The sequence below is a fragment of the Podarcis liolepis genome, assembly GCF_965112155.1.
Source record: "Podarcis liolepis genome assembly, chromosome: Z".
Lineage (NCBI taxonomy): Eukaryota > Metazoa > Chordata > Lepidosauria > Squamata > Lacertidae > Podarcis > Podarcis liolepis.
In genome coordinates this window covers 33983498-34005047 of record NC_139570.1, presented here as the reverse complement: position 1 = coordinate 34005047, position 21550 = coordinate 33983498, and the positions used below count along the sequence as shown (strand labels likewise).

General features: G+C 46.8%; 2 protein-coding genes across 4 annotated transcripts in view; one reads left to right on the top strand and one right to left on the bottom strand.

The window, feature by feature from the left end:
* DBH (dopamine beta-hydroxylase) overlaps positions 1–19549 on the top strand; it is a 36031-nt gene extending 16482 nt beyond the window's left edge. For all 3 annotated transcript variants that reach the window (XM_083485161.1, XM_083485160.1, XM_083485159.1), the window contains 11 exons: positions 260–406; positions 1824–2084; positions 4637–4813; positions 5427–5529; positions 9136–9302; positions 10527–10670; positions 11704–11742; positions 13861–13920; positions 14418–14545; positions 15161–15320; positions 18507–19549. In XM_083485161.1, coding sequence (XP_083341287.1) covers positions 260–406; positions 1824–2084; positions 4637–4813; positions 5427–5529; positions 9136–9302; positions 10527–10670; positions 11704–11742; positions 13861–13920; positions 14418–14545; positions 15161–15320; positions 18507–18641 — 1521 coding nt within the window. In that variant the 3' untranslated portion in view covers positions 18642–19549. The remainder of the gene's footprint in view (positions 1–259; positions 407–1823; positions 2085–4636; positions 4814–5426; positions 5530–9135; positions 9303–10526; positions 10671–11703; positions 11743–13860; positions 13921–14417; positions 14546–15160; positions 15321–18506) is intronic.
* An 83-nt stretch (positions 19550–19632) lies between these two features.
* SARDH (sarcosine dehydrogenase) overlaps positions 19633–21550 on the bottom strand; it is a 50196-nt gene continuing 48278 nt past the window's right edge. Inside the window, exon 22 of the mRNA XM_083485057.1 lies at positions 19633–21368. Within this exon, the coding sequence (XP_083341183.1) occupies positions 21243–21368 (126 nt within the window). The 3' untranslated portion in view covers positions 19633–21242. The remainder of the gene's footprint in view (positions 21369–21550) is intronic.

Here is a 21550-nt window from a genome sequence, read left to right as displayed (position 1 = left end):
TTCTTTCCTTGGTGGCTTCCTAGCTGTTCCTCCCTCCATTCCTCTGCGTCCAGTCAGTCCACAACAGGGTACCAGCCTCCACTAGAGCACAACCCTGTTCTAAAGAAATCTTAAGAATGACTGGAGGACAAGGGGGGAAAACTGAAGCCTCTTTCAAAGCAGGAGAAAACTCTTAAGAATCTGGAGGACAGATTTTGGCACAACTGTCTGTCATATATGATCTGTTGTGGGATGTCTCCCCCCCCCCCTTTACCTGCAGGATGCCTGGAGCGATCAGGACGAGCGACTCCACATGGATCCTCAGCAGAACTACAGGCTTATCAGTGCTCATCAAACGGCTGAGGGCCTCTCCCTGCTCTTTAAAAGGGCTTTCAGCACATGTGACCCCAAGGACTATCTCATCGAGGTAAAAAAACTCTTAGTCTCCTGCAGTGGGCTTAAGATTTATTGAGCACCATTAGAATAGTTGCTGAGTACTGTTGAGAAGAAAACAGTCCTCCCACAATATTAAGCACCAAGGGAAAGCTGCACATCAGTTCGAAAAGTTGTAATTTTTCCCAATTGCATGTCATTTTTTCAATCTAGGCTGATGCCAAACATACAAATATACCACTTGAGGCAGCTATAATCTGCTCTGTAAGCATCTTCTGAAAATTTATTTATTCTTCATTTATTTTCTAAAAAGTTATATACAACTGTGTCATAAAAATATGTCAAAGAAGTTGCAGCAGCAGAACCATAAAGGTACTCCTGCCCATACGGGCCAGCCTTGACAGACTCTAGGGTTGTGCGCTCATCTCACTCTAGAGGCCGGGTGCCGGCGCCGTCCGCAGACACCTCCGGGTCACATGGCCAGTGTGACATCGCAGCACATGGAACACAGTTTACCTTCCCGCTATAAAGCGGTGCCTATTTATCTACTTGCACTTTAAGGGAGCTTTCGAACTGCTAGGTGGGCAGGAGCTGGGACCGAAGGACGGGAGCTCACCCCGCCGCGGGGATTCGAACCACCGACCATACGATCAGCAAGTCCTAGGCACTGTGGTTTTACCCACAGCGCCACCCGCGTCCCCTAGCAGAACCATAAAACCCTACAAAAACAACAACAACAAAGTTAAAACGGGCATCAATGAACTATTGTGGAAGGATGTGTTCTTAACTGCATGGATAGGTCTTGCGGAACAGAAATGTTTTCAGCAACCGTTTAAAAGTTTAGCACAGAAGATGCCTACTGAATTGTTATTAGTAGAGACTGGGCTGATGACACCAAATGCTCAGTTTTTCATTGTTGTCAGATGCGTCATGCCAATCTAGGGAATAACCAACAATGTTCCTGCAGATGATCTCAGAGATTACAGTGTTCAGGACAGGGTGCCAACTTGAATAGAATATTGTGGGGGCCCAGATAAGCCCCACCCCACATAAGTGATCATATGATGCAATGAACACACATCATTTGAATGGGAATGCCCATCAATTTTGTGGGGTCTGCCCCCCTCAAATATTTTATAGCAGAGGCAGAAGCCCCCATGGCCCCTAGGAGTTAGCTCCTTGTTCAGGAGGTCCCTGAGGTACCCCAGATCTAAGCTGCTCAGGGCTTTATAAATTCATACAAGAATCTTGAACCTGGCTCTGTGGTAGATGGGCAGCCAGCGCTGCTGTTTTAACAATGGTGTCTCATGTTGTTGACCAAATGCCTCCATCAGCAGTCTAGCTGCAGCATTCTGCACCAGCTGGAGCTTCTGACCAGTTCCCAAGGGCAGTTGCTCTGCTGCTCAGCTCTGGTCCTTCCTGATGGATGTGCCTTCTGTCTTCCCTTCCAGGATGGCACTGTACATCTTATCTATGGGATCCTGGAAAAACCGGTCCCCTCCCTCCAAGCCATCAATGTCTCTGCCCTCCTCTGGAAAGGCCTGCAACGTGTCCAGCTACTGAAACCCATCATCAGGATCCCACCCCTGCCTGGTGACCTGAAGACCATGGAAATAAGAGCTGTTGACGTGGAGATCCCCAACCAGGAGACAACTTACTGGTGCTTCATCCAGGAGCTCCCAAAGGATTTCCCAAAGCATCACATCATCATGGTGGGTGGAAGAAAGTACAGCATCTTTCTCCCAACTTCATAGACTTTGAGTCCTTTTCTTTCTTTTCTCTCCAATCCTTTTACCTTTTTAATATCTATAACAGGGGTCATGAAAGAGGGATGTCATTTTTTCTCAGTGGCAACCTCCAGGAGCCAGTGGTAGGTGGAGTCACAGGTTAATAGAGGTGTAAGAGGCCAGGGTGCGCTGTGTGTGTGTGTGTGTGTGTGTGTGTGTGTGTGTGAAAGACCCATTACTATTTCTGCAGCAGGGTCCCTGTCTCCAGGATCATAGTACCACCCAAAGGGGAGCCTTTTAGCCACTGAGAAGGAATTTTTCCCACCCTTTGCATCAATTGGAAACCATCAGAATGAAGGAAGGTTGAGTCAGCCACAAACTATGGTCTCCTAGGCGCCCTCTGAAGAAAGTGCATGGGAAGAACTTTGAGGAGTTGTTCTGTACACTCCAAAGCTAAACACTTAGGAGTACTTGAAAGATGATTTGAGGAGTTCTGTTACGTGTCATGGAACTTTAAGGAAAACCAGTGATACCTCGGGTTACAGACACTTCAGGTTACAGATGCTTCAGGTTACAGACTCCGCTAACCCAGAAATAGTACCTTGGGTTAAGAACTTTGCTTCAGGATGAGAACAGAAATCACACGGCGGCAGCGGGAGGCCCCATTAGCTAAAGTGATACCTCAGGTTAAGAACAGTTTCAGGTTACGAACGGACCTCCGGAACGAATTAAGTTCTTAACCCGAGGTACCACTGTATATTGGAGTACTCCAAATTATTTGCCTGTGTTGTACCTGCACAGAAAATAGTAGATCCAGTCAAAAGGCAACATACAGAGATCTGCATTGATTGTTGGAATGCATTTCTAATTATTATTAGTGTATGGATTATTCTGAAATCTTAGAAGGTTGCATAATCTTAGAAGGGGGCATGGTTGTGATGGGTGGTGGTGTCTGTGACTATCTTGAATGAATTTGTCACTATGCTGCTGGAGGCAGTGGGGGGCAATGGTTGGGGCTCATTTCTTTGTAGAGGCAAGCTCTCAGTAATTCCATCTGTGCAAGCCAGAGGTTTCTGCATATGCCTCCATACCTTTCTCCATGCAGAAAAGCAAGAGACATCTTCACAGCTCAATTGCATATTCTAGCCTGACAAAAGCACTTGTGGAAGAGACCAGAGAGGGCTGGTAAGAGTATGCCCTGGGTAGCAGCTCTGAGGGTCAGATCCAGGGCTGACAGTGTAAGCTCAGATTCCCAGCTCAGTCCAGATCTCCACCCCAAAGTGGCCTGGCTTTGTCCGAATCCAGTGCACAGCTCTAATTAAGAGGAGGGTAGGCCCAAAGAAAAGGTACGCGGGTGGCGCTGTGGGTTAAACCACAGAGCCTAGGACTTGCCGATCAGAAGGTCAGCGCTTCGAATCTCCGCAACGGGGTGAGCTCCCATTGCTTGGTCCCTGCTCCTGCCAACCTAGCAGTTCGAAAGCACCTCAAAGTGCAAGTAGATAAATAGGTATCGCTCCGGTGGGAAGGTAAATGGCGTTTCCGTGCACTGCTCTGGTTTGCCAGAAGCGGCTTAGTCATGCTGGCCACATGACCCGGAAGCTGGCTCCCTCGGCCAATAAAGCTAGATGAGTGCCGCAACCCCAGAGTCAGCCACGACTGGACCTATTGGTCAGGGGTCCCTTTACCTTTACATTTAGGCCCGAATAATTCCCTCTCCACCTTTTTTATATTTCAAGTCTCTCCTTCCTTTCAGCACTGTTACACTTTCTGCTATGGGAGGGTTTGTAGGAGCTGCAGAACTGTCCCCCACCCCCCCACCCCCACCCTCCCAACAGGATGAGAGCGAAATCTGAGAATCCAGCTAATGAGGGGGAAAGTCAATCAGCCTAGAGGGCAATTCCTGCAGAATTCCTTAGTCATCAGCTATGGAGAGCTGTTAGTCAGACCCTGTCACCTTGCAGGTTACAAGAAAGGTAGGAGGGGGAGGGGGGGAAGGAAAGCCATGACTCAGCAGATCTCAAAGTCACAGCTGTCCATATAGCAACCCACACCCCCACAAGGTGGTTAGGGAAAGAAGAGGAAAAAGGGAAGTGTGAGTTTTAAACAGCAATCCCTCTTCACAGGGAGCTCTTGAAATTTTAGCTCTGAGAGGGACATAGGGGGTCTCTTAATAACTCTCAGCCCCTTAACAAGCTACATCTCCCAGAATCCTTTGTGGTAAGTCATGGCTGTTTATCATAGCACTTTAAATGTATGGTGTACATGTGGCCTTTGACTGTTTTGTTGCATTTTGTTCTTTTCAAATACTACATCCATTGTCTCCCAAAGACAGCGCTGAGTCTGATCAGTGGCAGACATGGCTTTCTCTCCCTCCTCATTTAATCCCCACAACTCTGTGAGGCAGGATAGGCTGAAAGGCAGAGACTGGCTTCCAAGGTCACCAAGTGAACTTCATGTCCAATGGAGGGATTTGAACCCTGGTCTCTGCCAAATCCTAGACCACTCTAACCACCACACCACACTGATTCTCTTTGCAGTATGAACCGGTCATCACAGAGGGGAATGAAGCTATTGTCCACCACATGGAGGTCTTCCAGTGTGCTGCCAATTTCAACACCTTCCCACACTACAATGGGCCCTGCGACTCCAAGATGAAGCCAGAACGCCTGAACTACTGCCGGCACGTGCTTGCCGCCTGGGCGATGGGTGCACAGGTGTGTCAGATCGAGATAGCTGCCCAATACAGGGCTGGGGCAAAAGTTTCTTTCCATTCCATTCCTCTTTGAACTGTTTCCCATCAGTTAATGGAAATGAATTCATGCAACTTTCCAGTGACCCCCACAAAACGCGCATATTCCACTATTGCCCACGTATTGTGGGATGACCTTTCACTCTGCCTGATAGGCAGCAGCAACAGACACCTTCAGACATCCTGGAAAGAGATCACTGGGGGCTACTAGGGCAGAGCTTTCCAAAATGTGTGTCGGAACACATTAGTGTGTTGGCTGCAACGTGTAGGTATGCCACGTGAATGCTCCCTGTGCTCCTCCTGGGGCTGGAAAGTTCAACCTCCTGTTTGCTAGGAAAACTGAATTACTGTGTCGCAAAATGATGCATATCTAAAAACGGTGTCACCAGCTTGAAACGTTTGGAAAGCTCTGGGCTAGGGCTTTCCCTTTCTGCATTGCAGGTTTCCAAAAGTCGTGAGCTCTGCCTGATACTCCCTCCATGGGGGGGTCAGCATAAGAACTGCAATATTGGGGTGGGGGGGCATGATGACGATGACCATCCATCTGGTTAACTCTCCCTCCCCTGTCCTTCTTATAGGCTTTTTACTACCCAGAGGATGCAGGGCTTGCATTTGGGGGCCCTGGTTCTTCCAGGTTTATGCGGCTGGAAATCCATTACCACAATCCCCTGGAACTCAAAGGTAAACAAAACTTTGGTGGTGGTGGTGTTAAGACTTGTTAGTCACTTGTTATCTAAAAGGTCTACATATGACTTACATTTGAAACATGAACACCGCCCTGTGATTGTCCGATGAAGCGTTGTATTATTTATTTAATTTATTAAATAAATAATAAGCAATATTATCAAGGGTCTAGAATGAGGATAGGGGACCCCTTCCATCACATGTGAAAAGCATCTAGTTGTCTCAATAGACCACAAGCTTCACATGAGTCAGCAGCATGATGCAGCAGCAAAAAAGTGAAAGATATCCTAGGTTGCATCAACAGTTATTATTATTATTATTAATAATAATAATAATACCCTGCCTTCCCCAGCCAAGGCCGGGCTCAGGGCTGCTAACAAGCAATAATAAAAACAAGTGGAATGAATACAACTTAAAAACAAGATTAAAACACAACATTAAAATATTGAAACATTAAAATATTAAAATGCAGCCTCATCACAGCAGGAGAAAGGAAAAAGAAAAAAGAAAGGGGGAGGGAATCAAATTGGCTCCAAGCCAAAGGCCAGGTGGAACAACTCTCTCTTACAGGCCCTGCGGAAAGAAATCAGATCCTGCAGGGCCCTGGTCTCATGAGACAGAGCGTTCCACCAGGCCGGAGCCAGTGTTGAAAAGGCCCTGGCTCTGGTTGAAGCTAATCTAACTTCCTTAGAGCCCAGGACCACTAGGGTGTTGCTATTTATGGACCTTGAGGCTCTCTGTGGGGCATACCGGGAGAGGCGGTCCCATAGGTATGAGGGTCCTAGGCCGTGATCCAGTAGTGTCTGGATCAAGTGAAGTAATGGTGCCACTCTATTCTGCCTTGGTCAGACCCCACTTGGAGTACTATGTCCAGTTCTAGGTGCCACAATTTAAGAAAGATGCTGGAACACTTGCAGAGGAGGGCGATCAAAATGATAAAGGGTCTGGAAACCAAGCCTTATGGGGAACAGTTGAGGGAGTTTAGCCTGGAAAAGAGGAGACTGAGAGGAGATATGATAGCCATCTTCAAATATGTAAAGGATTGTCACATGGAAGGTGGAACAAGCTTGTTTTTTCCTCCTCTGGAGACTTCAACCTGAAACAATGAATTCAAATGACAGGAACTTTCTGATGGTAATATCTGTTCAACAGTGGGATGGACTCCCTCAGAGGGTGGTGGACTCTCCTTCCTTGGATGTTCTTAAACAGAGCTTGGATTGTCATCTGTTAGGTGTTATTTCACTGTGATTCTTGCATTGCAGGGAGTTGGATTAGATCATTCCTTGACTGGGGGGCGGGATGGGGCAGGCTGCTTATGCATCCCTCAAACCTGAGAGAAGAGACTTTGTGGCTGCTGTTTCTTCCCCACCCTCCCTCAAATGCCACTTAGCTGCTTGACTGAGCTTACAAGGCTGAGAATGAAAAGGTGCCTCTCAAAATAATGAGCGAAGGGGCAGCCTCTCCTGCTTCTACCACATTTTGTGACAGCAAGCTGGCTTCAGGGAGGTGTGGGGAGAGGGATAAGAAAATGCAAAGTGGCTGCATTTCCATAAACACAAAGTTGCCTGCTCCTTGACTTCCTCTGAGTATTTTTAGAAAGCCCCAGCATCTGTGCTGCTCAACAGTCGCAGGGTGTTGGGAAGCAACTCATCTATAAATAATGGGGTTTGGTTCTTTCTGTTGAACCAACACCTCCTTCATTTATTCTTAACCATCTGTTGTGCCCAGTTTGGAGACAGGGACATAAAAGGAGATGGATGTCCTGGCCAAAATCAGATTATCTTCCTTTATGGCTTTAACATGGGGATTGGGAAACTGGCCAGTTTGGGTCTGATCTCGAGAGTCAAAAACCTCTGAAAATGAGTTACTGAGAATTGCAAGTGGTGAGAGTGTTGCTCTTGCACTCAGGTCCTGCTTGGGGTACCATTGGAGCATCTTGTTGGCTGACTACTGCTAGATAGCCCAGTTGGTTGGAGTGTGGTTCTGATAACACCAAGGTCACAGGTTCAATACCCATAAGGGACAGCTGCCTATTCCTGTATTGCCAGGGTTTAGATTAGATGATCCTCAGGGTCCCTTCCAACTTGATGCTTCTGTGAGAACAGGATGCTAAACTAGATGCTTCCCCCTTTGACCTGGTGCAGCAGCCGGGCTCTTCTCATTTTCTTCTTCAACTGTGGGGGAGGTAAACGTCTTTTTGGAGTGCTCTTCACATCTGGCTTAGCAGTGAGGATGGCACAGATGATGTTGGCGAGTATGAAGTGGGCTTATTTTGATGGGGGCACCTACTGGGCATGAGAACAGCCCAGCCCCAAGATTGGCCAGCAACATGTTCTTCTGATGCTTCTTCCATCATCAGTCCTGCTATGAGAAAAGAATAAGCTGCAGTTATGGATTTCCTGCTGGTTCTGAAGGAGCACACACACAATGAGCAGAACATCTGGAGTCAAGATGAGGTCAGAGGGGGCTGGTGAGGGGGCATGTATCACAGGACTGCAAGTTCTGAAAGCCTTTCCCCCACCATCCTTCTCCATCTAGTATACAGTTTGCAGGATGTCAGGTGCCCAGAGGGGCCATTAAACAGCAGTGACATTTCAAGCAAACTCAGAGGGGGCCAAGACAGCAGATTCTACTTGGATCGGCTGCTAATTACGGCCCCAGGCAGAGAAAGATCTTACATCACCCACTATGGTGCGTGTACAGCTCATAATCCCCGAGTTATGAAAGAAGCAGGTTTGTTTATAAGGTGTTCTAAAAGTTAGTAGGTATGGAGTTTGGATTAGTAGTAGTAGTAGTAGTAGTAGTAGTAGTAGTATTTTACAACATATTAGTGACTTTTTTTTTTACAAAACAATAAAAAAAACCTGCAATAAATAGATAACCCATAACATTAAAAACAAAGGAGAGAAAAATCTAAAACTCATCTATATTTTTGAAAGGCAGGACTGCAACATCCCACTCACTGAAGGAAGCCACAGATTATTAAATAATAACATTTTTAAAAACCACAACCAAAACATTCAGGGTATTCCCACACACACATCAAACCTAATCCCAAATCCATATATATTTTAAAATATATCCATAAGAACAAAACATAAGAGCATGAGAATAGTTCTGCTGGATCAGGCCAAAGGGGGTGCATCTAAGCCCTGTTAGCTCAGAGGCCTCACAAAAAAACCCCAATGGGAAGCCTATAAGCAAGAGCTGAGCTCAACATTACCCTCCCTTCCTGCAGTTTCTTGCAACTGGTATTCAACAGCGCTCTGCCTTCAGCGGTAGAGGCAGAGCACAGCCTTTGTGGCTAGCAAGCATTGGTAGTCTTCCATGCATTTGTCAATTCCTCTTTTAAAGCCATCCAAGCTTATGGCCCTCACTGCCTCTTGTGGGAGTGAGTTCCACAGTTTAACAATGTGATGTGTGAGCTCCATAGCAAGGGTAGAATCATCAGACCATGCCCTGTAAGGCTTAATTCATTTCCAAGATCTGCTGCCTGTACCTATGAAGATGATCATGGAGACAGCCTAGTTCTACACCCAGCACTGAAGGCTGTTCTGCAACTCTCGTTAAGATGAGCTTCTTCTTCTTTTCAAACTTTGACAGGTCGCCGTGATTCGTCAGGGATCCGCTTGTATTACACAGCCTCTCTCCGGCCTTACAATGCAGGGATCATGGAGCTGGGGTTGGTCTACACACCGGTGATGGCCATTCCACCAGGCGAAACACACTTCCATCTGACTGGCTACTGCACTGATAAATGCACTCAGCTGGTGAGCAGGGGCATAGCGGTGTGTGTGTGTGTGTGAGCTGTCACCCGGGCAGGATGTATCAAGGCGCCCTGCTCCGCCATGAGCTGTTGGCTCCTTCTCAGCACCCTCCAGCTGGAGGGTGATTGAGAAGGACGCAACAGGCGTGCACCTTGATCCCTGCAAGCCCAGTGCTGCTTTTGTTACGGCGCTGCTCACAGGGGCTAGGGCGCATGCCTGTTGCATCCTTCTCAGCCACCATCCCACCCCAAAAGCTGGAGGGCGTCGGGAGAAAGACGCAACAAATTACGGGCACTCTCCCTGTAAGCAACACTGCTCTCAAAAGCAGCGCTAGGCTTGCAGGGGCCAGGGGAGCAGGCATGCTCGCTGCACCCCATGAGCCCAGTGTCATTTTTTGAGAGTCTTGCAAAGTGACATTGGACTTGTGGGTCGCTGGGAGTGTGCCCCACTTTGAAGCAGTGGGTCGGGGTCGCTCTGGTGGCTGGCCCCGCCCACAGCCTTGCCCCCATGGTGCAGGCAGGGAACACTCCGCCACTGCTGGTGAGTATGTTTACCTTTAGGCAAGCATAGCCAACGAGGCACACAGGGAGCTAGCTGCCTTCTACTGAGTAAGACCAATGGTCTGCTGAGCTCAGTAGTGTCTAAGCACACTGGCAGCAGCTCTGTGGGGTTTCAGGCAGGGGGCAGTCCCAGACCTGGGGTATTCTTTTTGCAAAGCACCTGCTCTAGGACTGAGCTGTGGCCCTGCACCAACAAATAAAGTATGATTCTAGTCCTCATGGTTCTGAATAAAGGGCTGAATTAAATAGGAACAAAGGAAGTTGATCTTGTATAAAGTCAGAGCAACAGTCCTTCTACATTCAGTAATATCTACACTGGCCAACAGCAGCTCTCCAGGGTTTCTGGCAGAGGCCTCACTTGGCCCTACTTGGCAATGCCATTAGGGGTTGAACTTGGGACCTTCTGCATGCAAAGGAGATGCTCCACCCCTGAGCTATTTCCCTTCCCCAGAATCATGACCTGTGTCCAAACCAGGGGGGAAACCATGCCAGTTCTAGATATTGTGTAGTGAAACCACTACATGAGACAACTTGCAGTTAGCCCTTTTTTGGTGTTCCACATTAATTTCTGATAACTGAGTAGCCACCTTCCTTTCCACTTGAAAGCATTTGCCATTTGCAATTCAATCCTCTGGGCCACAAATATTTGTGTGACCTGTCTTGCCAGGCACTGCCACCTTCTGGGATCCACATCTTTGCTTCCCAACTTCACACCCACCTAACAGGGAGGAGCGTGGAGACGGTGTTGTCGAGAGAAGGGAGAGAAGAGGAAATTGTCAACATCGACAAGCACTACAGCCCTCACTTCCAGGTACAGCTTTGATAGTCATTATATACAGACTGTGTACCTCTCTCACCCTGACCTAGCCACTGTGATCCACGCGACGGTCACCTCCAGACTTGATTATTGTAATTCACTCTATGTGGGGCTGCCCTTGAGACTGACCCAGAAACTCCAGCAGGTGCAGAATGCCGCGGTGAAACTCCTTATGGGGTCCTCGCTGCGGGATCACATTCACCTGGTTCTATACCAGCTGCACTGGCTCCCAGTGGAGTACAGGATCAGTTTTAAGGTGCTGGTTTTAAGCTTTAAAGCCCTATATGGCCTAGGACCCTCATACCTACGGGGCCGCCTCTCCTGGTATGTCCCACAGAGGACCTTACAGTCTTCAAACAAAAGCATCTTGGAGGTCCTGGGCCATAGGGAGGTTAGGCTGGCCTCAACCAGAGCCAGGGCTTTTTCGGCTGTGGCCCCGATCTGGTGGAACACTCTGTCACAAGAGACTAGGGCCCTGCGGGACTTGACATCTTTCCGCAGGGCCTGCAAAACAGAGCTGTTCCACCAGGCCTTTGGCGAAGGCCCAGTCAGACCCCCTCCTTTGGTAATCCTCACAGAACTCTAGCCCAATGGTTGCCATTAATTTGATTCTGAATTGACTTTAGAATGAATTGACATTAGAATGTATTTCAATTAATTGATTGTGATTTTATGTAAACTGCATTACTTTTACTGTTGTTAGCCGCTCTGAGCCCGGCTTTGGTTGGGGAGGGAGGATATAAATAAATTATTATTATTATTATTATTATTATTATTATTATTATTATTATTATTTATTTAATATTCAGCTGTGATTCGTTGGACTAGATGGTGCATTGGGTCCCCTCCCAACTCTACAATTCCATGGTTCCAATGCATTTTAAAATAAGCCTAGAGTGCACTGCAGTTAAGGGACTGTGAAGCAATATCTCTCACCTTCAAAGCCTTCCATCACATTTCCCTTCTACCTCAGTTACCCTCTGCTTACCTGTACATCTCTCTACTCCTGTCTCCCGCTTTAATTTAGGAGATCCGTATGTTAAAGAAAATTGTGACTGTTTTCCCGGTAAGCACATGTCTAAATGATGTTTTGTTTAATCCTTTGTAGGAGTTTTTTTTTTGGGGGGGACACTCTGCCACCTTATTATTCATTAATAATACCCATCAGTCCTAGGGATATGGATGAGGATAACCCTCTGAGTGATGGGGTAAACTCCAAAGGGCATACGCACACCAAAAGAGTTTCTCTTTGGGTCAGTCCTTTGGGATGTGACAACAGCTGCTCTGACTGAGTGCTTGGTTGTAGATGGGCTTGCCTCCAGGCAAGGGATTTGAGCAGGTAGGGGGGGGGGAGAGAGAGAGAGATTTGACCAGGCTTCCAAGCAAGAGATGGAATGCTAGGAACCTCTGTTGTTGTAAGAGCATGAGTTGTTGCTGGCATCGGTCTGTCTCAGGAGACAATGGAGTGTGCCTGCAGGGGTTGAGTTAAATCACTGTGTTAGCAGCACAGAAGTTACTCCCCTGGGGTTCAAAGCCTGGGCAGTGTGAATGGAGGTCCTGGGCTGCCCACACAACAAGACCACCCTCTCAGCCTGGCTGATGTGGTCCAAAGGAAAGCAGAGCAATATGTTTGGCACCAGCTTGGCTACAGGAGTTGCCAGAAGGAGACGTACAAGGCACCATCCAACCACATTCAAGACTCCACTCTGTATTTGTATAGAGTTTACTCCTTGGCCTTTTCTTCTGAAGATATCCCACAAGACAGTGGAGGTTTAGGATCAGAGTTTTCCTTCTCTCCTACCTGGGCTCCCTTCCCAGGTTGGGAAGCCCCACCTGCCCATCACTTCCTTCTACAGTGCATTCAGAAACTGCCTTCTTGACCACTGGGCCTACTATTGGTCTCATCTGCTTAATCTGCTGGAGCCTGTCTTCACAGGCAGGGAAAGTCCCTAACACACCAGGAGTTTGTGACCTGTTGGCTCCCCTCACCTCGTTTAGCAGGCCAGTTGAAGCTGTTTTCTGGGGTGTGGCCGCTGTCATATGCTGACAGCTTCTAGGAGCCGCAGGTGAGAGCTAAGTGCAGGGTGCACTTAGTGCAGACATGTCTCCTAATCAGAGAAACTGCCCTTCCCCTAACACTCCATGTGTTGCTCATAAATACATACCCAGTGTGATTGGTGAGTTTGCTGCAATTTTGCTATTTTATATTCCTTGCTGCTTTTCTTGTATTTAAATACTTTTACTGAGTCTCTTTCATATTGATTGGCCCATCTATCTCAGTGTCCTCTGCACTGACTGGCAGCAGCTCTCCAGGGTTTCAGGCAGGGATTCTTGAACGTTACATGAGTGGAGGCACCAGATGGCATGGTGTGGATCCCTGCCACTTTTTCTCTTGCTGCAGAGCCCTGGTGTCACAGATGCACAGGCCCAGCTGGTCATTCTCCCCAGAAGGAACGCTGTTGAAAAGCATTAGCGTCCCAAGAGGAAGTGAGGGCAGGTGATGCAGACACCAGCTCTCTGGCGCTTTTCTGTTTATTTCCAGGGTTTTCTCTCGACACAGACTGCCTTTTTGGCTGGGGCTCTCAGCTATCCAAAGATGACAAATTGAACAGATATAAGACAAAAAGGAATGGAGAGGAAAATAGGCACAGAAACCCTGTATGGGTGAGAATAGGAGACAGGGAAGTGTGATTTAGCTGGAAGAGATAAGGACATAAGAGGAGCCCAGCTGGATCAGGCAAAAAGGCCCTTCCAGCCCAGCATCCTGCTCTCACTTATGCCCATTTACTATAGGACTGCAGAACCCCAAGCCTGGGGCCCAAATGCAGCTCTTCAGTCCTTTCTGTCTGACCCTTGCAACTCTCACCAGCCACACCCCTCAACAGCTTGGCTTCACACCCTCCCTGAGTGTTTTTGCATGATTGTAAATATGTCCTTGAACTCTGATAATGCCACTTGCTTGCCTGGAAGGAGGATTGAGAAAGGAATGTTTGTGTGTGTGTGCGTGTAGAAACTAACCTACTGCACATGGGTAAAATTCAAATCCATTGCCCACTTTCACCTTTGTCCCCACTCACCACAGCCATATGACCTCCAAAAAGTTGCCCATTAGAGAATGCAGCCCTCAAGCTGAAAAGCTCCCCGCTCCCGCCCCAGTTTCAAATATGTGTTTTTCTACCAACAGGGTGATGTTCTAAGAACCACCTGCATGTACAACACTGAAGACAGGACTAAGGCAACTGTGGTGAGCATCTCTGGATAGGTTCTGGGATACAGTATGGATTTGTGCCACTTGTGAAGATATGCAAAAACCCAGAAGCCAAAGGGGTGCTGCCTTCGTTTTCTGTCTAACACTGCATATGACATGCAAAACCAGAATGAAGTACTCAAAATAAACAGTAGTACAAATTCCCATTCTTAATCTGCATGGTTTATAGACACCCTTTTGCAGAATGTGGATTGCTTGATCGTGTAACTTTTTAATATTGCATTTTGTAACATGGAACACTATGATTTTTGGCCTCCTTCTGGAACTGGGTGAGGGTGTAATCCAAGTGAGACCATGTCTACTTAGAAAGAAGTCCTGTTGGATTGAATGGGGTTTACTCCCAAATGAAGGAAAGACTATGGAATGTGGGAGTTTGGGTTTGGTGTGCAATGGGAAAGGCCTCCCTCATGGGAGGAGTCAACAGAACTGGGTCCCTCCATTCACATCTTCTTCTCAATTTCTGCAACCTACAGGGCGGTTTTGGCATTATGGAAGAGATGTGTGTGAACTACATCCACTACTACCCCCAGACGGAGTTGGAGCTGTGTAAGAGCGCCATAGATTTGGGCTACCTCCATCGCTATTTTAATCTAGTAAACAGGTAATGCATTGTAATTGCCCTAATGTGAGATCATTAACTGAGGGACAAACTGGTTTGCTGGAGGCTCCACCAAAATGGTCTCTGGTAGGGCTACCTTGGCCCAAACTGGGCTGACGCAGAGAAAACCCAACCCAGCTTGAATCCAGACCCAGAATCAATTTGTGGGACAGGGCTAAAGTTTAATTAGGGTTATTTAAAGCCTAATTTAACATACGGTCAACAGGGACACTCACAGTCCTACCTGTAGATACCATTGGGGATGGAACCTCTTGTATGCAAAGCAGCTGCTTTGCTCTACTGAACTATCACTCTGCCCCTTAAAATAAAGCAAGATTCTGGTCCCCAGAATTCTGAAGGAAGGACTGAGTTTAATAGAAAGCTGCCTTATACTGAATCAGATCCTTGGTCCATCCAGCTCAGTTTTGTCCACTCTGACTGGCAGTGGCTTTTGGGGATTTCAGGCAGGGAGTCTTTTCCCAGCTCCACCTGCAGATTCTAGGTATTGAACCTGGAACCTTCTGCAGGTGCTGTACTACTAAGCTGTTTTTGATGTTATGAGGCTTTGCCTTTTTCTCTTCTTCCCTCCCTGAGACAATAGTTTTCTTCTTCTGGCAGGTTTAACGATGAGGATGTCTGCACATGCCCAGAGACCTCTGTCACAGAGCAATTTGCTTCTGTCCCTTGGAATTCTTTCAACAGAGATGTCCTGAAGTCCCTCTATGACTTTGCCCCAATTTCTATGCATTGTAATAAATCCTCAGCAGTGCTTTTCCCGGTATGTATAGCAATGAGGAACTTTGGGGGAAGATGGGGGAAGTGGACAGAGAAATCAAAGGTGTTTTACCAATTCCTTGGTCTGTGCTGGGTTTCTTTGTCAATGAACACAAGGGCTAATATCTAAGTGAACTATTGGAATTAATGGGTCTACTCCACAGGTTTATTCAGATCCTGGGCACATTGCATCAGTTTTCCCGATTGTAAAACCAGCATTTCTGTCCTGTTCTAATGTTCCTTTCATGTGGCAGTACTTGTGGCATTATGGAGCTGTGGCTTTTTTACCACAGTGGCTTTTTTGATCTAGCCCAAACCCCTGCAATGCATGTCATGCTGAATGTCATTCACACCACTGGGTGTGGCATGACATAAAGATGAACATCACTGGACAACGCCAATACTCCCCACCTCTTCTGCACATGCGAGCTTCTGTTCCCCCACATCTCCCCTTAAAACAGCAGGATGGAATTGTAATATGGTATAACTGCTTAAAATTTCATCACTTTACTCCCACAATTTTCTGGGTTAAGGGGGTTGCAAATGGATTTTTTCCCCTGGAATCAAATAACATCGAAATGATGTTCTGCTATATTCTGCCAGATTTCAGGAAGTGGTTTTTACTTTATTTGAAAGCGCAAATATAATGTGCAAATTAATAGTTTGGGCAACATCAGGGAAATGGAATAAAGTGTTGTTTGAATGTAGCCCACAACTAATGTTGGACAAGTTGGTCTTGGCCATTAATTTCAATAGGTCTACTCTGAGTAGGGCTAGCACTGGATACAACCCATTGCATTCTTTTTTCATGATGAAGACAAGTGGAACAAGTTCCCCTCCTCCCTTCCAAGTATTATTTTGCCCTGTTTTGCATTGCATGCATATTATTATTCACAACTGTCTAATTTTCTCCCCATTGCATTGCATTGCACAGGTACATGTTTCTAAGTAGTAATGCAGACCTGAATGGCCACAGTGTGTTGCCTATGCATGAAGGTCTACAGCTAGCACAAGTGGAGACTCCTCTGGAGCAACAGATTTATGCTTTTCATATCAGAAGTGCAAAATTCCATAGGTATTTCTCAGTGACATTGAATATAAAGCACCAAACACACATACATACACGCACCCCAGCTCTCAGGGCATCCCAGGAGAAAAAATGTGCCTTTTTGACTGTCTATTTTAGACTCTTTCAGCCCAAAGATAGGTCTCATAGAAAGTGACAATGAATAATCTTGGCCAGGAGGGACATATGATGAGCAGCCTTCATCACTGAAGACCTTTGCTTCTGTAGTTGGACTTTAAAAGTAATCACCCAAACTGTTTAAGTCATAAATAGAAGGATTGAATCCACTTTATGAAGGGGAAGTTCTTGGATTTGGAGGACAGTGCAAGGCTAGGGAAACTTTTGTATGATCCACCAAGGCAAGGCCTACTAGGGATGACTCAGAGCTCCACATCTGCTGATGCCTGGAATCCATGTGGTCTCTAGGGGCAAGAGGGGGCCTCCACCCAATTCCACATGCAGAACCCTGTTGAATCTTAACTTCAGTGCTGGTGACTCCATTGCATCTGAGGACAGCAAGCTAGTTTAGAGGGTGTAGGTCAAACCATCAGCTTGCCACTGCTTCCTGCACATTCCTCCTGAGGCTACTGCCTCACTCTGCTGAATGATAAGACCAGATTTGCATTCTGGAATGGAATCAGGAATCTGTCGCACTGTGAGAAGACCATACCTAAAGAAAATTGGGCTGTTCTAAGCCTCTTTCCCTGAGTTTGGCATTGGATGGTTGAACTCACTCCAGAGTTTTGGAGCTGTTCTGCTATTCACCCCTCATTTTTTTGGCATCTAGTTCCCAAAGAAGTGGGATGATGAACAAAAGGCTTAGAGTTGAGAGGTCAAGCACATGGCCCCAATTGTGCAGAAAGTTCAGTGCTCGCCATCAAACACTTAAAGGACTGGAAGTTAAGAAATGCCTTTGAAAGCAGCTATCTTATCTGGACAGAGGTGGGGGAATAACTTATTCACACAGTGCATAGTTAAACTATGGAACTCACTCCCACAGGGAGGCAGTGATGGCCACCAACCTAGATGGCTTTTATAAGAAGTTTAGACAAATTAATAGTGAAGGCTATTGATGGCTACAAGCCACGATGACGAAGCTCTGCCTCCTGAGGCAGCAATGGAAGCAGCAATGCTTCTGAGTACCAGTTGCAGGAAACACAGGAGGGGAGAGGGCTCTTGTGCTCGCAGCCTGTTTCCCACAGGCATCTGGTTGGCCGCTGTAAGAACAGGATGCTAGCTTGAGGCAGCAGGGCTTGCCATATGGAGGTCTGCTGTGATATCAGAACTTCCATGACCAGGGATAGTCTACTTCTGAATGCCAGTTTTAGGGAACCATAAAAAGGAAGGGTTGCTGATGTGCTCAGGTCCGGCTTGTGGGCTTCCCATAATGGGCATCTGTAGTTGGCCACTGTAAGAACAGGATGCTGGACTAGATGAGCCATTGGCCGGATCCAGGAAGCACTTCTTGTGTTCTGAACTGTATTGGGGAGGCAACATTGGCTGTAATTAGAGTTGACACTAAACGGCAGCTAAAGGCAACTGACATGGCTAAATCCTTGGAGGATGGATGGCAGCTAACAGATTGAGGTTGAATCCTGACAAGACAGAAGTGCTGTTTCTGAGGGAAGGAGGCAAGCGGGTGTGGAGGACTCCCTGGTCCTGAATGGGGTAACTGTGCCCCATTCAGGACCAGGTGCGCAGCCTGGGAGTCATTCTGGACTCACAGCTGTCCATGGAGGTGCAGGTCAATTCTGTGTCCAGGGCAGCTGCTTATCAGCTCCATCTGGTACGCAGGCTGAGACCCTACCTGCCCGCAGACTGTCTCGCCAGAGTGGTGCATGCTCTAGTTATCTCTTGCTTGGACTACTGCAATGCGCTCTATGTGGGGCTACCTTTGAAGGTTACCTGGATACTACAACTAATCCAGAATGTGGCAGCTATACTGGTGACTGGGAGCGTCTGTCGAAAGACTTATGTTTGCTGATTTGCACTGTTATTCAAAATATTTCTTAGCAGTTTTTACAGTGTATTTGTAAGTTACTGTGACTTACCATGGGATGTATGTAAAATGAGGATGATGATGATGATGATGATGAATAATTAATAAACTGCTTCTCTCTCCAGGGTGAATGGGAGAAGCAACCTGTACCGAAGATCACAGAGATACTACAGGAACCAGAGTCAAGCTGCGAGCCCAACCTAGTCCGTCCCCCAGTGTCTCCCACTCTTGTTAAACTCAACAAGGTGCCTTTAAAGTGAGAGCTGGACCTAACTTAGGCCTCATCCACACCTTACATTTAAAGCACTATGATACCACTTTAAACTTCCCCCAAATATTATTTCCCTCCAATAATTCATTAAGGGTACAGAGAACTGTTAGAAGAATGGAGATGGGGTGTGTGTCTCCTAACAGGGCTACAATTCTCAGAGTGGTTTAACAATCAATCCCTCTTCACAGCGAACTCTGGGAACTGTAACTCTAACAGCTTTCAACACCCTGAACAAGCTACAGTTCCCATGATTTTTTTGGGGGGGGGCAGATATGTTAAGCTGTGATAATACTGCTTGGAATGTATAGTACAGGTTGGGCTTTTAAGCAGACAGCTGCAATCCTCATAAAAGGATAATGGGCAAAGGAGAATTTCTTTACCACCCCAGGAGGCAGACCTAGAGCCAGGGTTTTTTGAGGTGTGTGGGGGTGTTGAGTGAAGCTCTGTTCAGAAGTTAGGACAAGCCTACAGAGAGCAGTACGCTTGGATTTCAATCATAGCAGCTCTGCGGGTGAGCGACGGGACTTATTCTCAAACAAAAATGAGCCTCACAGATGTATCTTCATAGATGGCCCCATTCTGAGGCACATAACAAGGCCTGACTCCCCTTTGGCTCTGCCTACAAACCAGATCCCACCAGGTGTTCCTCTGACCCACCCCAAGTTCTGCTCCAAAACTCAAAAGAGGAAGTCTTTTAAAATAATAATCAAATTGAGTGGGAGTGTCAAAACACAGAAAATGAGCCTAATGCCCTCTGTGTTGAGGACTGATTGGTCTGTGGACCTGAGCTGATGTGATGGAGGAACACGGACCATCTGTGTGTATTTTTCACCCACAAACCCGTTAATAGTTACAACTCAACCCGCAACACTTATAAATAAACGTAATTGCAAAGATTACACCAAGCCTGCTGCAATGTGTATGTGCGCTCTTTTCTCCTTGATGGACAAACCTCACAGTCTATGGAAGGAACACAAAGATATTAATCATCATTGTTTATTTGTGTATTTGAAGACCAGGAGACTAGTCCCCAGAAACTGCATCTGCAAAAATGGCGTTACAATTGGCTTGTCACTTCTAGCTCCATGGTTTGCTTGAGAGCCCTGCTTGCCTTATTCCTTCTGAATATCGGTTGCTGGAAACCAGAAGAGAGAATGTTCTTGTGCTCATTCCCACTGGGGCATCTGGTTGGAAACTGCAAGAACAAGATGCTGGACTAGATGGGCCTTTGGCCTGATCCTGCAGGGTTCTTCTTCTTTTTGCCAATTTTTTTATTGATTTTCCATTAATTTCAATGAATTGTCACCAAATTAATAGAAATTTAAAAGCTGACTTCCCCCATGTTCCTTCTTTTTCCCTCCCTCCATTGCTGCTCCAAATACATTAGCTTTCCCAACTTTCATTTCAATATTCAATAAAATTAAACATAATTATATACAGGGTTTCTTCTTCTCCTCCTCTCCATTTTGTCACCATAATTACCCTGTGAGTTGGATTTGCCAAGAGAGAGCACTTGACCCAAGCTCCCCCACCAGCTGTCACCCTTAAGCAGGGATTTGAGCCCTGGCCTCCGGGGTCCTAGTCCAAGGCTCTATAACCACTTCACCACACTGGCTCCTAAAGCGTATTTATCTCTAGCTTCTAGGCAGGGCATTCCACCTGCCTCTTCTAAAATGCCACCTAACAGTGACAAGCCCTCAGATCATTAAGAAAGTCTGCTACTTTCATCCCAAGAACTGCTTTTATTTGTAAGCAAAGTTAATCAATTTCGCTGCATCCTCAAGCTACCGCTGAAGTCAGCGGGCCTTCTGAGCAGGCAAGGTTAGGATCACACTGTTAAAAGCCATATAGTGACCCAACTCTGATTTCTTGGATAGGACAGGGGCTGGGTGGTTGTGTTGAAATCAAGACAGTAGGGCACCAATTTGTGTCCAGTTGTCAATAGAAATAACAATATGTCCCAGAAGGCGTTAAGCATCTCAGCAGAAAAGGAAGTTCATGGTAAGACTGACAGGAGTAGTGGATGCTGAAGAGAAATCACAGGGGCTGATCCTCATTGAAACTGGTACTGGGGAACGCAGGGCGCCCAAGCTATAGGCGGAGCTGGAGCCAGAGCCAGTGACAGGCAGGGCCAACTAATTCCAGTGTTATCCCCATCTTCCTATGAGCTGACTTCTACAAAGGGCAACACTGAGACTAAGGAGGAGGAGGTGGAAGCTGACAGGCAATGCCATTCCCTAGGCTTCTCGTAAATAGGAAAGAAGGCATATAAGAGCTAGCTGAAGGCAGAGTGGGGTTGGTGGGGCAGAACCCCATTTGCCCTAATGGAGCAGCTTCCATTGCATGGGGTAGAGTGGGGTGGGGGGAAGGAACATGATTGTCATGATCTGCTACAGAGCTTCTTCTTGAGGCATTTCACTGGCCACTACCAATTGATTGGTGGAGGTCACTTCCACATTGATCCGGTCCAGCAGGGCTCTTCAAGTTTTCCTTGGGTCCTAAGCTCTGTGGAATTTTGCTGAGTCATCACTTGTCCCCTGCCCCAGCCAGCTTATAGTCTAGTCATAGTCCAGTCCTTTGTCCTTCCATCTCAGTAGATCCCTTTCACTCTCTTGTTCTCTGGATCAAAGGGTGTCCTAGTGTGTGCTTTGGCTGCGTAAGGGACCCCCATCCTTTCCAAGGTGTATTCACCACTTTTCACAAAGTCCAGGGAGACCTGAAGATGAGACAAAGCCATGTTGTAGATATAAGTATTAGATATGTTCCCACCAAAAGGGTTTCGTTTAATTTCCCCCCTTGTTCTTCTTACGGCTGCTATTAACATGCAAATGAGACTGGGATTATCATACCAGGTGGGAAAGAGCAACCCCACATGTCAAACATCTGCTTAATGAGCAA